Below are 14,728 nucleotides of genomic sequence, written 5' to 3'. Positions count from 1 at the left end.
ATGGATGTTGCTGTCAGCAATATTTGATATTTACACAATTAGATTATGTTTTTGTGGCAAAATGCAAATTCTTGGTGTGCCAACATGCAACGGCTAAAAGCTCCCACTCAACATCTTTGCAATCTGGCAGGCTGTCCTGCTTGGGGAACGCTTTTCTGAGCTGTTTAAATCTACCATGTCCTGTTTGGCCAGAAACTCATTATGGGCCACCATCTGCAAGTGATGAACAAAATCCAGATTCTCATCTCCTGGCACCCTCCGTTAGTCCTCTGGGACAGGGAAAGAGTTTAGGCAGACCAAGCTGTGTCTTTTCAATGTGGATTCAGATCTTTTGTACCAAAGATATGGCATGTTTGCATTATGCGTTTTGAAACCGGTAGCGGCTCACACCATAAATTACAAATTTGCTCATGTAAGGTTTTTTAAGGAGCTCTCGTGGAACAAGCTGGTAGTTGACGCTTATATGGGCCTGTTAAGCATGCATCATCATCTGTTTCATACAGGAACTTACAGAAGAGTCAAATCCAGAGATAATTTCCCAAACATGTATTTTCCATTGGTCGGTTTTGGCAACTGTGTGATATAATTCTCTGCTTTTTGTCCCCTTGGTTGGTTGCGCTTAGCTGGTGGAACTCGTGGGATTGGACCGCAGAGAGGGACTGGAGGGGAGGATACCCCTCAGCAGATAAGCAGGATTTGTGTCTGGGAAACTGGAGATTGCGGGCCTGTCTCTCTGAGAATTACAACAGCCACTCAATGCAGCTCTTACTCAAACCTTTGTACGGATCTGAGGGACTCGCGGCAGTGACGCATTCCAATGCTGTTATCACAGACATTGGCTTAGGTCAACCATGTTTTTTTATAGTATTCTTGCTTTTCTTCTAGAAGGGACAAAATAATCTGAATTAGAAATTCAGAATATAGAAGATTTATAACCATGAACAAAGTAGAAAGTGTAAGTACTGTTCTTGATGTGGAAAGCTACGCTACTGAAGTGTACTGATGCATTGGCTACTTACAGTGAAGATTTCATGGTTTGAAGTTATTATTTTTATATGTTCTATAGTTCACCCAAAAATGAAAATTCTGTCATTTACTCATCCTCAAGTTGTTCCAAACCTGTATGAATTTCTTTCTTCTGTTGAACACAAAAGAAGATATTTTGAAGATTATGGGTAACCAAACAGTTGATGGGCTCCATTGACTTCCATAATATAAACAATATTATTTATAATATTGTATACACAGAATATATACACTAAATACACAGTATATATACACAATATAAACCAATTCACTCAGGCTCTCACACATATTAAAGGAGTCATCCTAGGTATATATATTACTTTCTTCTTTCTAATGAACACAATCTGATTTATATTAATAAATATTTTGATGCATCCAAGATTTATAATGGCAGTGAAAGGGACCAATAAGTATGAAGCTCAAGAAAGTGCATCCATCCATTATAAACATTTTTCACATGGCTCCGGGAGGTTAATAAAGACCTTCTGAAGTGAAGCAATGCGTTTGTGTAAGAAAAATATCTATAATATTTAACAAGTTATAAAGTAAAATATCTAGCGTCAGCCAGACTGCCTTCCATATTCAACTTGCGAAGAAAGTGTAACACCTCTCACAGTTCAAAATGCTTACGCTACGTCCTACGCCTTCCATATTCAACTTACGGAAATAGTTTAACTGACGTGATATCAGTTCAGCTTTTTTCGTAAGTTGAATACGGAAGGCGGTCTGGCGGAAGCTAGATATTTTACTTTAGAACTTGTTAAATGTGGATATTTTTCTTACACAAACGCATCACTTCACTTCAAAAGGCCTTTATTAACCCCCCGGAGCTGTGTGAAGTATGTTTATGATGTATGGAAGTGGATGGATGCACTTTCTTGTGATTCATACTCATTGGTCCTGTTTACTGCCATTATAAATCTTGGATGCGTCAGGATATTTATTAATATAACTGTGATTGTGTTCATCAGAAAGAAGAAAGTCATATACACCTAGGATGGCTTAGGGTGAGTAAAGCTTGGGGTAATTTTCATTTGAAAGTGAAATAATGCTTTAAAATGCTTTGAATATTTGAATCATTTCTTTTTAATTCATTTTTCTTCTTCTAAAGCCATTGTTAATGTCTTTTAATCTCCATTTCCATCAGCTACAATTTAATGATTTAACAATCATTTTCATCATGCTTTTTTGCATTTTTGTTGATGAAACATTTTCATATGCGATTTTAATAAAGACATGATTGCAACTGTTTGGAAGCACATATGAACTGGCCACTGAGCAATCAAGGGCCGGCAGTCTCTTGATATAATCTAACCAGCTGAATGGAGTTTGCTGAGGGCCTTTTTTACATTGAGCAGAGTTGTCTTGAGGCAGAGAGGATGTGACAGGGTGCATTAACTTGATCTGTCTCTGTTCTGAAGGATTAAATGGCTATCCTTATACATTAGCCTTGAGCTAAATGGCATTCAACCCGCTCACATATTGTTCAGTCCTCACTGTCAGCGTTACACACGCACATGGACTCCACGCCCGGTAACCGTTCATGGTTTGTTTCTCGATGGATTAAAAAAGAAACAGCTTTCCACACTGTAAATCGATCGTGCCGTGCGAGCGTAAGACCCTCTCAGATGCTGAGGTGGTGGGGGGGGCTACCGGATCGATCCCTCTCCCTCCACTCAGCGAAAACAGGGAGACACAAATCTAAATTGAAGTCCAGGGTGATTTACAAAAGGGGGAAGAAAATGAATCACTGCAGATGTCAGGGGGAACACAGAGATATAATTCAATTACCTAAGTGTGGAATGACATTTGATTTAATCTGAACTATTAATGCCAGTGAGGTCAAGCCAAAAGAAAGGGCACTTGTCTAGTTAGTCGCAATTAGAGTGTAAATCTCAAATGTCTGTAAGGCGGGGGAAAATGTCATTTGCAGAATAACTGGCTAATAACGTGGTTCCCCTCACCTTTGAGTAACCAGGCGGCGCGGAGTGAATCTAAATCATGCAAGACTAACAGTAGAGTCATTCGAGAAAATTTGTCCGCCTTTTGTCATGGTTGGATAAGAATTAGTGGGAGCACTCGATGAGTCGGTACTGAGCGCCGAGCACCCACTAATCCTTGTGAACAAACACAGGGAATTAGGAATCTTGGCAAGGGCTTAGGGAGATGCTATATGCACATTGTCATGTCGTTCCCTTTTCGCTTAATCATCCGTGTCACTTCAGGCGTCTTAAAGTGGCAGATCGCTTATAACATCTCAGGTTAGATTAAGATTTATGTTGTGGATGATGCACTGCTGCTAAATTACAAAACCATATCAACCTACAAAATCCCAGTGGATGTTTGGATAAGTATGCATTACGTATGCGGTTCGATAGGTTATTGATTATGCAGCCGTGTTCTTTGCAAAACAGGACCCGCATTAGACGGCTTTTATCTGCAGGCATCAGACTCCATCAGGCACGCTTGTTCTGCCACCTCAAAGGGGCCCCATGCATGTTATTGTCTTCTATTTTAAGTGACTGCCCACTGGGTGGTGCAGAGAATGAAATGAGAAGAAGTTTGGAGTCGTCGGTCTCCTGCAGCGCTGACAGCGCGGGTGTGACTGATATTGTGCATTTAGTTGTCTCTCCAGAAAAACTTTCCTCCCCCCTGCACACACACATACCCCCAAATGTCAGATCTGTCACATGTTGTGGCTGTTCTCTCCACCGGGGTGAAATACCAAGCTAATTGTGACAACAACTTTCATGTTAGTCAGTTATAATTGGCTGTAAATGAACAGATCTGGACTGTGTTTGGCTTTTTTTTGCTTTTTTTTTCTTAGTGTTTTTTCATCTCATAAATTATGCATGATTAGATTCATGGCATCTGAGTTAGTCATCTAAGGGCTTGTTATTGCCATCTTCTCTACTGGTTGGTGTTGTAAATGACTTCAAGTAGACAGAAATTGGAATTCACTTCAACCAGTGATGTTTTGAGTCTTGTGGCCATTTTGTGTCTGATTTCTGCATTTTGCATTAGTCACAGCTCATCTGGTTATGGGTAGGGATGGGGATTGTAAAGAATGATTCCAGTTTCGTTAGTGAATGTTTTTAATTTGATGTTGATATTATTACATGTTGATATTAATCATAGGAAAAATAAATATACAATGTAACAGTAACAAATGATAAAATAGTATTAAAATAAGGTGGTAAATAGTTTATAAAAGATTTTAAAAACTGTGTGTGTGTGTGTGTGTGTGTGTGTGTGTGTGTGTGTGTGTGTGTGTGTGTGTGCATGTGCACGCACCTACTTAACCTCATTTTGGGGACAAATTTGTTCCCAAAAGTGAGCTAAATCTGACAAAACCTCCTTTTTTGGGGACATCCTCATTTGTAAAATTACAAAAGGTTTTGTATTAGGTTGGAATACCTTACCTTAACAGATTTTGGTCACACTTTAGATTACGCTCCAATTCTCACTATTAACTATGACTTTTGCCTCAATAAACTCCTGATTGACCCTTCGCCAGGAGTTTGATTGACAAGCGATCTAATCAATCATAACGCCCAATCCGCCATTTTGTCCGACAAAGCAGTCATTAACCTCTCAGATTAACCTCTGTGGACTTGAATTTGAAAAATGGTGTGTATTTACGTCTTTCCGCATTTGAAACAACATTCCTTCTGATGTTCATTCATGTTTATTTGATGCTATAAATGAACTAGTAGGAAGATGAGCCACTTGAGCTGAGGCGCTACAGCAATCTGTCACAACCATGGTCACGACACATTAAAGAGCCACAACACGGTTTTTATTGTTCAAATTTTTCAAAAATTATAAAATTTGAAAGCTGGAACTTTGTTTAATATCATAAGTAACCTGCTCTGTCTTGTCTGTCCACATGTTGTCAGTGTCCTCTTTGCTCTGCGATGTATTTTTCACTCTGTGTGGCGTGACAGCGCCATGGCTTGTCGGACAAAGCAACAGTAACTAAGGGGGGTGGGTCTTTGCAAAGGGTCAATTATTGTTTATTAATAGTTAGTAAGGTAGTTTTTAAGTTTAGGTATTAAGTAGGATTAAGCAATATAAAATATGGTCATGTAGAATAAGGCATTAATATGTGTTTTATAAGTACTAATAAACAGCCAATATCCTAATAGTATGCATGCTAATAAACAACTAGTTTGTAAGAATTGTAAGAAACTAAAGTGTTACCCAGATTTTAACTAAACAAGCGAGGATCATACACTACCCGACTTTAGTTGTTCTGAACACTGCAAATTACTGCAGAAACAGACTTTGAGAGACCACAGGTCTTGCTATATGTTTTTGTTTCACAAAAAAAGGCTCATAATAATCATTAGCTCAAAAATCAGACTTTACTGATAACGCTGTATGTTTTGCATGGATAGTAATGCAGGGAATAGTTTCAGAGTGTTTTATTGTGGTGTTTCTTCAGCAGAAGAATGCACATGAGAGACCCATTGGTGGAAACAAATGTTTTGATTTTTGAATATACAGTCCTGTACAGTATAAAAATCATTATGTCAATGGAAACCCATAAAACATGGAAAACCATGTGTGTGTGCAGGTTTGGCTATACTTGTACTTATATAGTGAAACATTATAAACATTATACTAGTAAAAACATTTTACTGGTTATGTTTAGGGGTGGGATTGGGTTAATATAAAATTAATAAAATTAATCTGATATAAAATCAATGGAAGTCTATGCAATGCCATCACTAATATAGTGAAACAAATGTGTGTGTGTATGTGTGTTAGAATAAATACATAGTTCTGTCATAAAACACTAGATGGCACGGGCATTAATTACAGCATTAACTGCTTGGCACAAGCTGATTGGTCCATGTCACATTCACTATAGCAGTTTGCAGCATTTTCTTCTAAAACCTTCCACCTTCCCCAGCTCCACCTGTCTAGATCTGCTATTGGTTATCGTTATATGCTATTTGTGCAGCAGCACTATGTCTTACTCACGGCAGCATATCGGCATATGTATTGGCAGTAGCAAGTTCCTGTACTTGCTCTGCAGCAGCAGCAATAATGTACAACAACAGCAATACTCTATAGCAGCAGCAATTCAGCAGCAGATCTATTCCGCCAAGACCCAATACATTAACATTGTCATATCCATTACTCTACATTACTCAACTGTGGTTCATTGCTTTTTAACCAAATACTGAAGTTGCTGTGTGAAATGTAATATCACTACTCTTTGTATTGTATTTAATTTTCTTTGTAACCTATTTGAGACAGTTTTATTTTTCATATCTCCTCAGTCTGATACCACAATCCCCAATATATAGAAGAGAAAATTCTCTCAAAAATGGTAGATTCCCTCAATGTGGATAACAATAGTTCGACTGCACTGCAAATCTCTATCTTTTCTTTGATGTTCCTCTCTGTAAATCCCATCATTAGGCATTGATTCATGCCATGAATCATAGTGACAATACGCAGTCACATCCACCCTCTCTTAAGACTGGGAGGCGTTTTGACAGTGCATACAAAGGGAGAGATGGAGGTCATTCTCACTCATCCTGAACACAGCACAATACTCGCTGATGCGTTCACAATCTATTCCAGAAATAAAGCAACAAGACAAACTCAAAGCCACTGTTATGTGCCCCCCGTGAGGGCAAGTAGCAAAGCTGTCAGTCAGTGAGGCGGTTAGAGATTCAGCCTTATGGTTTTCACAGGGCTGAAAGGGGGCTTTATAGACAACACTGGGTAAGAAGAGCACCAGGAATTTGCTCTGTGAAAAGCGATAGTACAATGATGTCTGGCACTTATGAAATCAATGCACATGCAGTACACAATTTATGTAAACATGATTTAAATCAATTACAGACATACTGATTTGCCCATGGGCTTGCATAGTTTGTTTATTGGTTAATTTTTGTTGTTTAATGACAAAAGATATTTTCAGACTCATAATTCAAAGGTGCAGATAGTGTACAAAGAAGGTTTCACAATACATCTGTGAGCTCTTATGTGTCTTATTATGAAGTATGATAGTCTCTACTAATCATAAACATGAATAAACATGATCTAATTTGCGTTAATGAAGTGTGAAGCATGAGTGTACTGAAGAATTAAAAAAATAAATAACACAATGTTTAAAATTAATATTCAAGTAGTCATTTTAGCTGAATTAAGTAGATGATAATAGATTACAATCCTTCATTGCATTAATTAACACCATTTTATTTATTATTTATGCCGGGACTTGTTTAAAATGTTAAATTAAAGAAATAGTTTATCCTAAAATGAAAATGAATCAACGTCATTATTTACTCATCCTCAGAAGCAATGACATTTGATGAGATCCGTTGAAAAGCGGCATAGTTGATTTAAAAGCTAGAAAGGAGGGCAGTGAATAATGACTTAAACTTGATAGACGTGACCATTATTTGCATTTCATGAAAAAAAAAAGCTATGTGAAGGGTCCACATAAAAGTAACTGCAAACAACTGACATGAGGTTTAATAAATAATGCCAGAATTTTCTGTATTTCTTGGGTGAACTATCCCTTTAACAGCTCCAATCATAAGTCAATGCCTGCTATCAAAATTTTCAACGCTATAAATGGAGGTTAAAGTCTTCACTCTCAATGCATTCATGTTCATCAGTTTAAGCACTACATTGTATGGGTCATAAAGGAAATAGGCTGGACTGGGCTTCAGTAATGATTGGAGTTGTTTAGTCCATCTGTTCTGAATTCCTCTGGGTGGCTGTTGATTGTAGGGTGAACAGGAGTACTGAAGAAAATGCGATGAAATAAGGCCATGAGTGACGGCCTGATTGACTATAATCAGTCCCAGGTTGAGCCTTCCACCTCCTGTTGTCGTCGCCTCATGATCTCCTGTAGCTCTGTATCCCCACGACCCCTCTGTGAGAAAGAAAAGACTTTCATGCTCCATTTTGCACTGCATTTGAAAATTTTATCTACTCAAATTCAGATTAACATAAGTGATATTGCTCTGTGACAGACCTCTAATTGAGCTTTCTGCACACTGATCTGACTGAAGACACGGGAGCCCTCGTCCCCACACACGGCTTTCAGCTCATCCTTACTGAGAGAAAATAGTTGAGCCCCGTTCAGTAATACCCAGACATTCCACCACCCTGGAATGCAGAGAGAATATTACATCATATTCATCTTTTTTTCTTAAAGCAGTCATATCATAAGGAATCAATTTTTTTTTGATCTTTTGAGATAAACTGCTATATATACTATGAAAATAAACTGGGGCAAATTCACTAAAGTTGCACAACATTAAACTTTATTCAGCAGTATCTAGTGATGGGCGATTTCAAAACACTGCTTCATGAAGCTTCAAAGCTTTGTGAATCGCTTGTTTCGAATCAGTGGTTCGGAGAGCGTATCAAACTGCCAAAGTCACGTGATTTCAGTAAACGAGGCTTCATTACGTCATAAGTGTTTCGAAATTTCAATGGTTCACGTGACTTTGGCAGTTTGATACATGCTCCGAACCACTGAATCGAAACAAAAGATTCGTAAAGCTTCAGTTCCCATGAACTGTTTTAAATATGTCTTTAGTACCTTTCTGGGTATTGAAAGTGTTAATTATCTTGCTGTCAATGGAGGTCTCACTGATCCATCAGATTTCATCAAAAAATATCTTAATTTGTGTTCTGAAGATGAACGAAGGTCTTGCGGGTTTGGAACGACATGAGGGTGAGTAATTAATGACCGAATTTTAATTTTGGGTGATCTAACCCTTTAAATTAAGACACAGTCATTCTTTTCTGCACGAACACATCTATGTAAATTAGGCTCATTATAGACTGCACCTTATTCATTGAACTATTGCCAGTCATAGTTTTTGTTAAGGCTGGGATAAAAGTATATTTTTATTTAAAATAGACATTTGCCAGATTTTAGTATTTTAGTATCATTTACAATAAGGTTTACAAATTATCACTCTAAAAAAACAACTGTAAAAAAACGAAACAAATTTACAGTAAAATACCGTTTCCATTGAAACAGTAATATACCATAAAAACAATGCATTCTGGTTAATATTATTTGTCATTTTCGAGAAAGTAACCTATAGGATACTTTCTCAAAAATGACAAATAATATTACCCAGAATGTATTGTAATATACATAAGTAATATACTGTAAAAACAATGCATTCTGGGTAATATTTGTCATTTTCGAGGAAGTAGCCTATAGGTTACTTTCTCGAAAACGACAAATAATATTACCCAGAATGCATTGTTTTTACAGTATATTACTGTTTCAGTGGAAAACTGAGTTTTACTGTGTAAATGTTTTTTTTTTTTTTTTTTTTTTTTTTTTTTTTACATTTTTTATCATAGTCCTCCTGGAGCAACCTGGGGGTAAGTACATTGCTCAAGGGTACATGGTTTGAACTTGCAACCTCAGTTAACAGCCCATATGTTTAACTACTCGGTTACACAGCCCATATGTCATCTGAAGTGTCACATGTCACAGCTCACGTGTCACTCACGGTTTAGAGAATCCCTTTGCGTTGAGCCAAGCATGGACCTCGAAGGGCTGGGATTCATATGTGATGGGCATGGATGTACTTGAGCGTTCCACCCGAAAGTTTCGAGCTGGTGGCTGGGCCTTGTTGTCAGTTATCCTCTTCAGCAGTTCATCATTTACCTCTTTCTGTTGGTTGCGGTCTAAAGAGATAGTGAAGAAGTGAGAGAGAGAGAAACAAGCACTGGGACAGAGACATAGTGAATAAGATTGCCCAAGACAGGAGCAATGAGCTCTGGAGGGAATCTGCAATCTGTGTACATAAGAGCACTCTCACACCAAATTCATTTCCCACTTCTCTGCATTTTTATTTTTTGGCAGACTCTCCCCACTCTCCATCTCACAGCAAATACAGCAAGCAGATAAGAGGTACGTACTATCTTTATCCCGGGAGGATTTATTCATCTCCAAAACCTCTGTGTGATTTACAGGGCCAGCAGAGGTACCTTTGTAAGGATTCACAGCCTGTAGAGATTGGGAAAAAACAGAGGGGTGGAAAAAGAAAGAGTCAATGCCTGCCATGTAAAGTAGGAGAATATTTGTGTGCACTTTCCACAAACAAAGTACCAAAAAAAAACAAAAAAAAAAACATTTTTTTTCCCACAAGTGGTCGGTAAAAGGAAGTGCTTAACCTTCAGGAAATGGTCTGATATATTATATTATATTCATTTTCTATGAAGTGTGCAATTTTTTCAACCCTGTTAGCACATTTTGGGACTTTAGAATACAGTTGAAAATTTCAGTGTAATATTCTAACAGTAAACATATAAAAAATTTAATAAATATAAACATGTTATGAAATAGATTTTTTTTTTTTTAATGGGACAGGTCAAAATCACCTGACATCAGTTCATCAGACATATCTAATAGTTTTTGCGGTAAGACTACAATACAGTTTCATTTGTTAGCATTAGTTAACTACATTAGTTAACGTACTAACAATGAACAATACTTATACAGCATTTAATGATCTTAGTTAATGTTAATTTAAACATTAAATTAACTTTTAAAATCAAAATATCTCTGACATTAGTTAATGCACTATTGAACCGACACGAACAAACAATGAACGATAGTATTTTTATTACCTATCATTAACAAAGTTTTAAAAATTGGTAACACTTTAGTTTAGGGTTGGGTTCTTACTTTTAACTAGTTGCCTATTAGTTTGCATATTACTAGGATATTGGCTGTTTATTTGTAATTACTGTATAAAGCAGATATTAATGCCTTATTCTGCATGACCATATTCTATATCCCTTAATCCTGCCCAATGCCTAACCTTAAAGGGTTAGTTCACCCAAAAATGAAAATTCTGTCATTAATTACTCACCCTCGTGTCGTTCCAAACCCGTAAGACCTTCGTTCATCTATGGAACACAAATTAAGATATTTTTGATGAAATCTGTTGGCTCAATGAGGCCTCCATTGCCAGCAAAATAATTAACACTTTCAAATTCCCAGAAAGGTACTAAAAACGTATTTAAAACAGTTCATTTGACATCAGTTGTTCAACCTTAATGTTATGAAGTGACGAGAATACTTTTTGTTCATGAAGCTTTGAAGCTTTACGAATCTTTAGTTTCGAATCAGTGGTTCGGAGCGTGCATCAAACTGCCAAAGTCACCCCGCAGTGGTGAACCATTCAAATTTCGAAACACTTATGATGTAACGAAGCCTCGTTTACTTAAATCACGTGACTTTGGCAGTTTGATACACGCTCTGATTCAAAACAAAAGATTCGTAAATCTTCGAAGCTTCATGAAGCAGTGTTTTGAAATCGACCATCACTAGATATTGTTGAATAAAGTCATCATTATGTTTTTTGGTGCACAAAAGTATTCTCGTCGTTTCATAACATTAAGGTTGAACCAGGTTAAATATGTCTTTAGTACCTTTCTGGACTTTGAAAGTGTAAATTATCTTGCTGGCAATGCAGGCCTCACTGATCCATCAGGTTTTATCAAAAATATCTTTATTTGTGTTGCGAAGATGAACGAAGGTCTTACGGGTCCAAATTTTCATTTTTGGGTGAACTAACCCTTTACACAAAAACTACCTTACTAACTATTAATAAGCTGTAAATTGGGAGTTTATTGAGGCAAAGGTTGTAGTTAATAGTGAATATGTGTTCCCCATTCTGAAGTGTTACCAAAAAATGTTGTAAAACATAAATTGCTCACTGATAGTTCATGTTAGCTAATGTATTAACTAATGTTAACAAATGAGACCTTATTGTAAAGCATTACCATTTTCACCACAAAAAACATGGGATTTAATCCTCTAATAGAGCTTTCAATAAGTAATAAGACACTAAAGTTTTGTTAAAGTTAAAGTGGGTGAACAGTGTGACAGTGAAGTAGCTTAGACTGCAAGCTAACCTGGCTGTTGAAGAGAGCAGCACGGTTGTACTGCTGCTCTCCTGGTTTGACCTCTTCTAGCACATTACATGGCACATAGCCTGACTGACCGCTGCGGTTCCTCAGCAGCCGCCACTGTTTATTGTTTTCCAAGACCTAGAAGAATGTGAGAGTCTAATATTAGTACGGTAAATTGCATGAGTGTGCATGGATTTTTTTCTGTGACAAATCTATTTTTGATACTCTTCCTCATTCATTCAACATGTTGTCTAATTTTCGCAGCGGTTGTGTCATACTGTGCCCCAATGATGCATCCTACCATTGGGATCCTAGAATTAAATCCCAGTGATACTAGGCTCAGGCCGGGCATGTCTAGAAACACGATTATCCGTGTTTCCAGATGGATTAGCCAATCGGGGGTAATCCCTCTTGATCACTTCAGTAGTTCTCATGTAAATAGAGTTCCTCAAGGGTTGGAGGCTGTTCTGAGGGAAACAGCAGACATCTGAAAGTGACAGGTTGAAAGGACGCCTTCCTACATGCTTGACGTCAGCTCCCTGGATAGTTGTGGGTATTGTGCATTTGCAAGGCTTTACTTGTGTTCCAATAATGTGGAATTGTAAACAGAGTCTCATTGTATGCACTATAAAGTAGACAGAACTATATTTTATGTATTTTTATCTTATCTGTATGTTATGTTCAATGTAGTTTCCCTCAGGTTTCCCACAAACTTTTGATGTTTTTGTTTTTTATCATTTATGTTCAAACATCGGCCTACAGAGTCTTCTAGACCTTGAGCTCTGCATGAGCTGTAGTCGTGTTTTCTTTCCTTCTACCTCCCACACGCTGTATACCTCAGACCTGTTCTGCCCTGTTCCCCATCCTCCTCCACCTCCACACATAGGGTCATCCGTACCTCCAGCACCTCACCCTGCTGCACGGAAACCTCGTTGGCATTGCGTGCCACAAAGTGATAACGGATCCTGACATGTTGGAGGTCGCTGTTAGACCTGTGCAGTAGAAATAGCAACACAGCACAATACTTGGAAGCTCATTCATAGGTGAGGCAACAGCTGACTGTAGTTAACACTTGACAGATTTAGTATTTTTAGCCTTAGATTTGTTAATGTGGTCTCTGCACCTCCTCAAGAGCTGACTTTTGCTTTTGTAGTTGTTGTAGATACTTAAAAGTCAACATGAAGCCCTTTTTGCAACCCATTCTACTTCTGTAATATGGAGTGTTTCAAAGTGAAACTTGATATTCAGTGTAAAAAAATGAATTTTATCCATCTGCAATTGATTGGATAAAAAGTAGGTATTTTATACCAGAATAAAGCTGAGTTTGTGCTAGATTGTTAAGGCAATGCATAAATAGCTCTTTGACTGTTGATTAACATTGGTTACACTTTAATTTAATGGTCACTTTTAAACATTCTGTTGACTATACAGTGGTGCTCAGAATTATTGGCACCCTTGGTAAATATGATCAAAGATGGCTGTAAAAGTAAATCTGAATTGTTTATCCTTTTGATCTTTAATTCATAAACTTAGCAAAAATCGAACCTTTCATTGAAGAAAAAGAATTGAAAGTGGGGGGAAAGTCACATTATGAAATACATGTTTATATCCACAACACGTTGGCCACAATTATTGGCACCCTTTTATTCAATAGTTTTTGCAACCTCCTTTTCCCAAGAAAACAGTTCTGATTTGTCTCCTATAATGCCTGATGAGTTTGGAGAACACCTGACAAGAGATCAGAGACCATTCCTTCATGCAGATCCTTCAGATTCCAGCTCCATGTTCTTCAGGTGCTTCTTCTCTTCAGTTCACTTCACTCATTTTCTTTAGGGTTCAGGTCAGGGAACTGGGAAGACCATGGCAGAAGCTTCATTTTGTGCTCAGTGACACATTTTTGTGTTGGTTTTGATGTTTGTTTTGGATCATTGTCCTGATGGAAGATCCAACCACGGCTCATTATAGGAATTTCTAGCAGAAGCAGTCAGGTTTTGATTTTTTATCTGTTGATATTTGGTAGAAACCATGATACCAATATATCTGAACAAGATGTCCAGGACTTCCAGCAGAAAAATAGGCCCACAACATTAAAGATCCAGCAGTATATTTAACCGTGGACATGGGGTACTTTTTATCCATGTGTGCACCAAACCCATCTGGTGGGTTTGCTGCTAAAAAGCTCTTTTTTTTTTTTAGTTTCATCTGACCATAGAAGCAGGTCCCATTTGAAGTTCCAATCATGTCTGACAACTTAATATACTGGAGATTGTTTCTGGATGAGAGCATAGGATTTTTTTCTTGAAAACCTTCTGAATAACTTGTGGGGATGTAGGTGCTGTTTGATATTTTTTTTATCGCTTTCTGAGACTCAAGACTCAACTAATCTCTGCAATTCTCCAGCTGTGATCCTTGGAGAGTCTTTGGCCACTCAAACTCTCCTCCTCACCACGCATTAGGACGATTTAGACACATGTCCTCTTCCAGGCAGATTTGTAACATCTTTAGTTAATTGGAACTTCTTAATTATTGCCCTGATAGTGGAAATGGGGATTTTCAATGCTTTAGCTATTTTCTTTCAGCTACTTTCTATATTGTGAAGCTCAGCAATCTTTTGCTGCACATCATAACTATATTCTTTGGTTTTTCTCATTGTGATGAATGATTAAGGGAATTTGGCCTTTGTGTTTCCTCATGTTTATATTCCTGTGGAACAGGAAGTCATGGCTGGACAATTTCATGTTTATGATCACCCTGGTGTGCTAAAAAAAATGTAAAT

At 37.6% G+C, this 14,728-nt stretch overlaps 2 protein-coding genes across 7 annotated transcripts in view; one reads left to right on the top strand and one right to left on the bottom strand.

Moving 5' to 3' along the window:
- Nucleotides 1-14,728, top strand: part of mgat4c (mgat4 family member C) — a 137,425-nt gene that overhangs the window by 84,138 nt on the left and 38,559 nt on the right. For 2 of the 5 annotated variants that reach the window (XM_048169065.1, XM_048169067.1), the window contains exon 3: nt 9,896-9,943. The exons of the other annotated variants lie outside the window; for them this stretch is intronic. The gene's annotated coding sequence lies outside the window, so the exon portion shown is untranslated. The remainder of the gene's footprint in view (nt 1-9,895; nt 9,944-14,728) is intronic. 5 annotated transcript variants of the gene reach the window in all.
- Nucleotides 6,919-13,433, bottom strand: eps8b (epidermal growth factor receptor pathway substrate 8b). 2 transcript variants are annotated; one of them, XR_007181665.1, is made up of 6 exons: nt 12,851-13,433; nt 11,956-12,090; nt 9,952-10,039; nt 9,540-9,717; nt 8,033-8,166; nt 6,919-7,930 (listed from the first exon to the last, which is right to left on the bottom strand). XR_007181665.1 is itself a non-coding variant. In XM_048169069.1 (4 exons), the coding sequence occupies exons 1-3, from the start codon at nt 10,094-10,096 to the stop codon at nt 8,112-8,114; spliced, it is 378 nt and encodes a 125-aa protein (XP_048025026.1). In that variant the 5' UTR covers nt 10,097-10,164; the 3' UTR covers nt 6,919-7,930; nt 8,033-8,111. The 2 variants fall into 2 exon arrangements, 1 of the variants encoding a protein (XP_048025026.1); XM_048169069.1 differs by lacking the exons at nt 11,956-12,090; nt 12,851-13,433 and having other exon boundaries at nt 9,952-10,164.

Source organism: Megalobrama amblycephala, linkage group LG19 (genome assembly GCF_018812025.1).
Source record: "Megalobrama amblycephala isolate DHTTF-2021 linkage group LG19, ASM1881202v1, whole genome shotgun sequence".
Classification (NCBI taxonomy): domain Eukaryota; kingdom Metazoa; phylum Chordata; class Actinopteri; order Cypriniformes; family Xenocyprididae; genus Megalobrama; species Megalobrama amblycephala.
Note: the sequence above shows the minus strand (reverse complement) of the source record. Positions and strands in the feature narration are given on the sequence as shown.

Excerpts from the sequence above, each read along its gene's own strand:
- eps8b (XM_048169069.1), bottom strand. The coding sequence starts at position 10,096 with ATGGCAGGCATTGACTCTTTCTTTTTCCACCCCTCTGTTTTTTCCCAA. Across the intron at positions 9,718-9,951 it reads ATCCTCCCGGGATAAAGATA|ACCGCAACCAACAGAAAGAG; the intron begins GTACGTACCTCT and ends CTATCTCTTTAG. Across the intron at positions 8,167-9,539 it reads GCAAAGGGATTCTCTAAACC|GGTGGTGGAATGTCTGGGTA; the intron begins GTGAGTGACACG and ends TCTGCATTCCAG.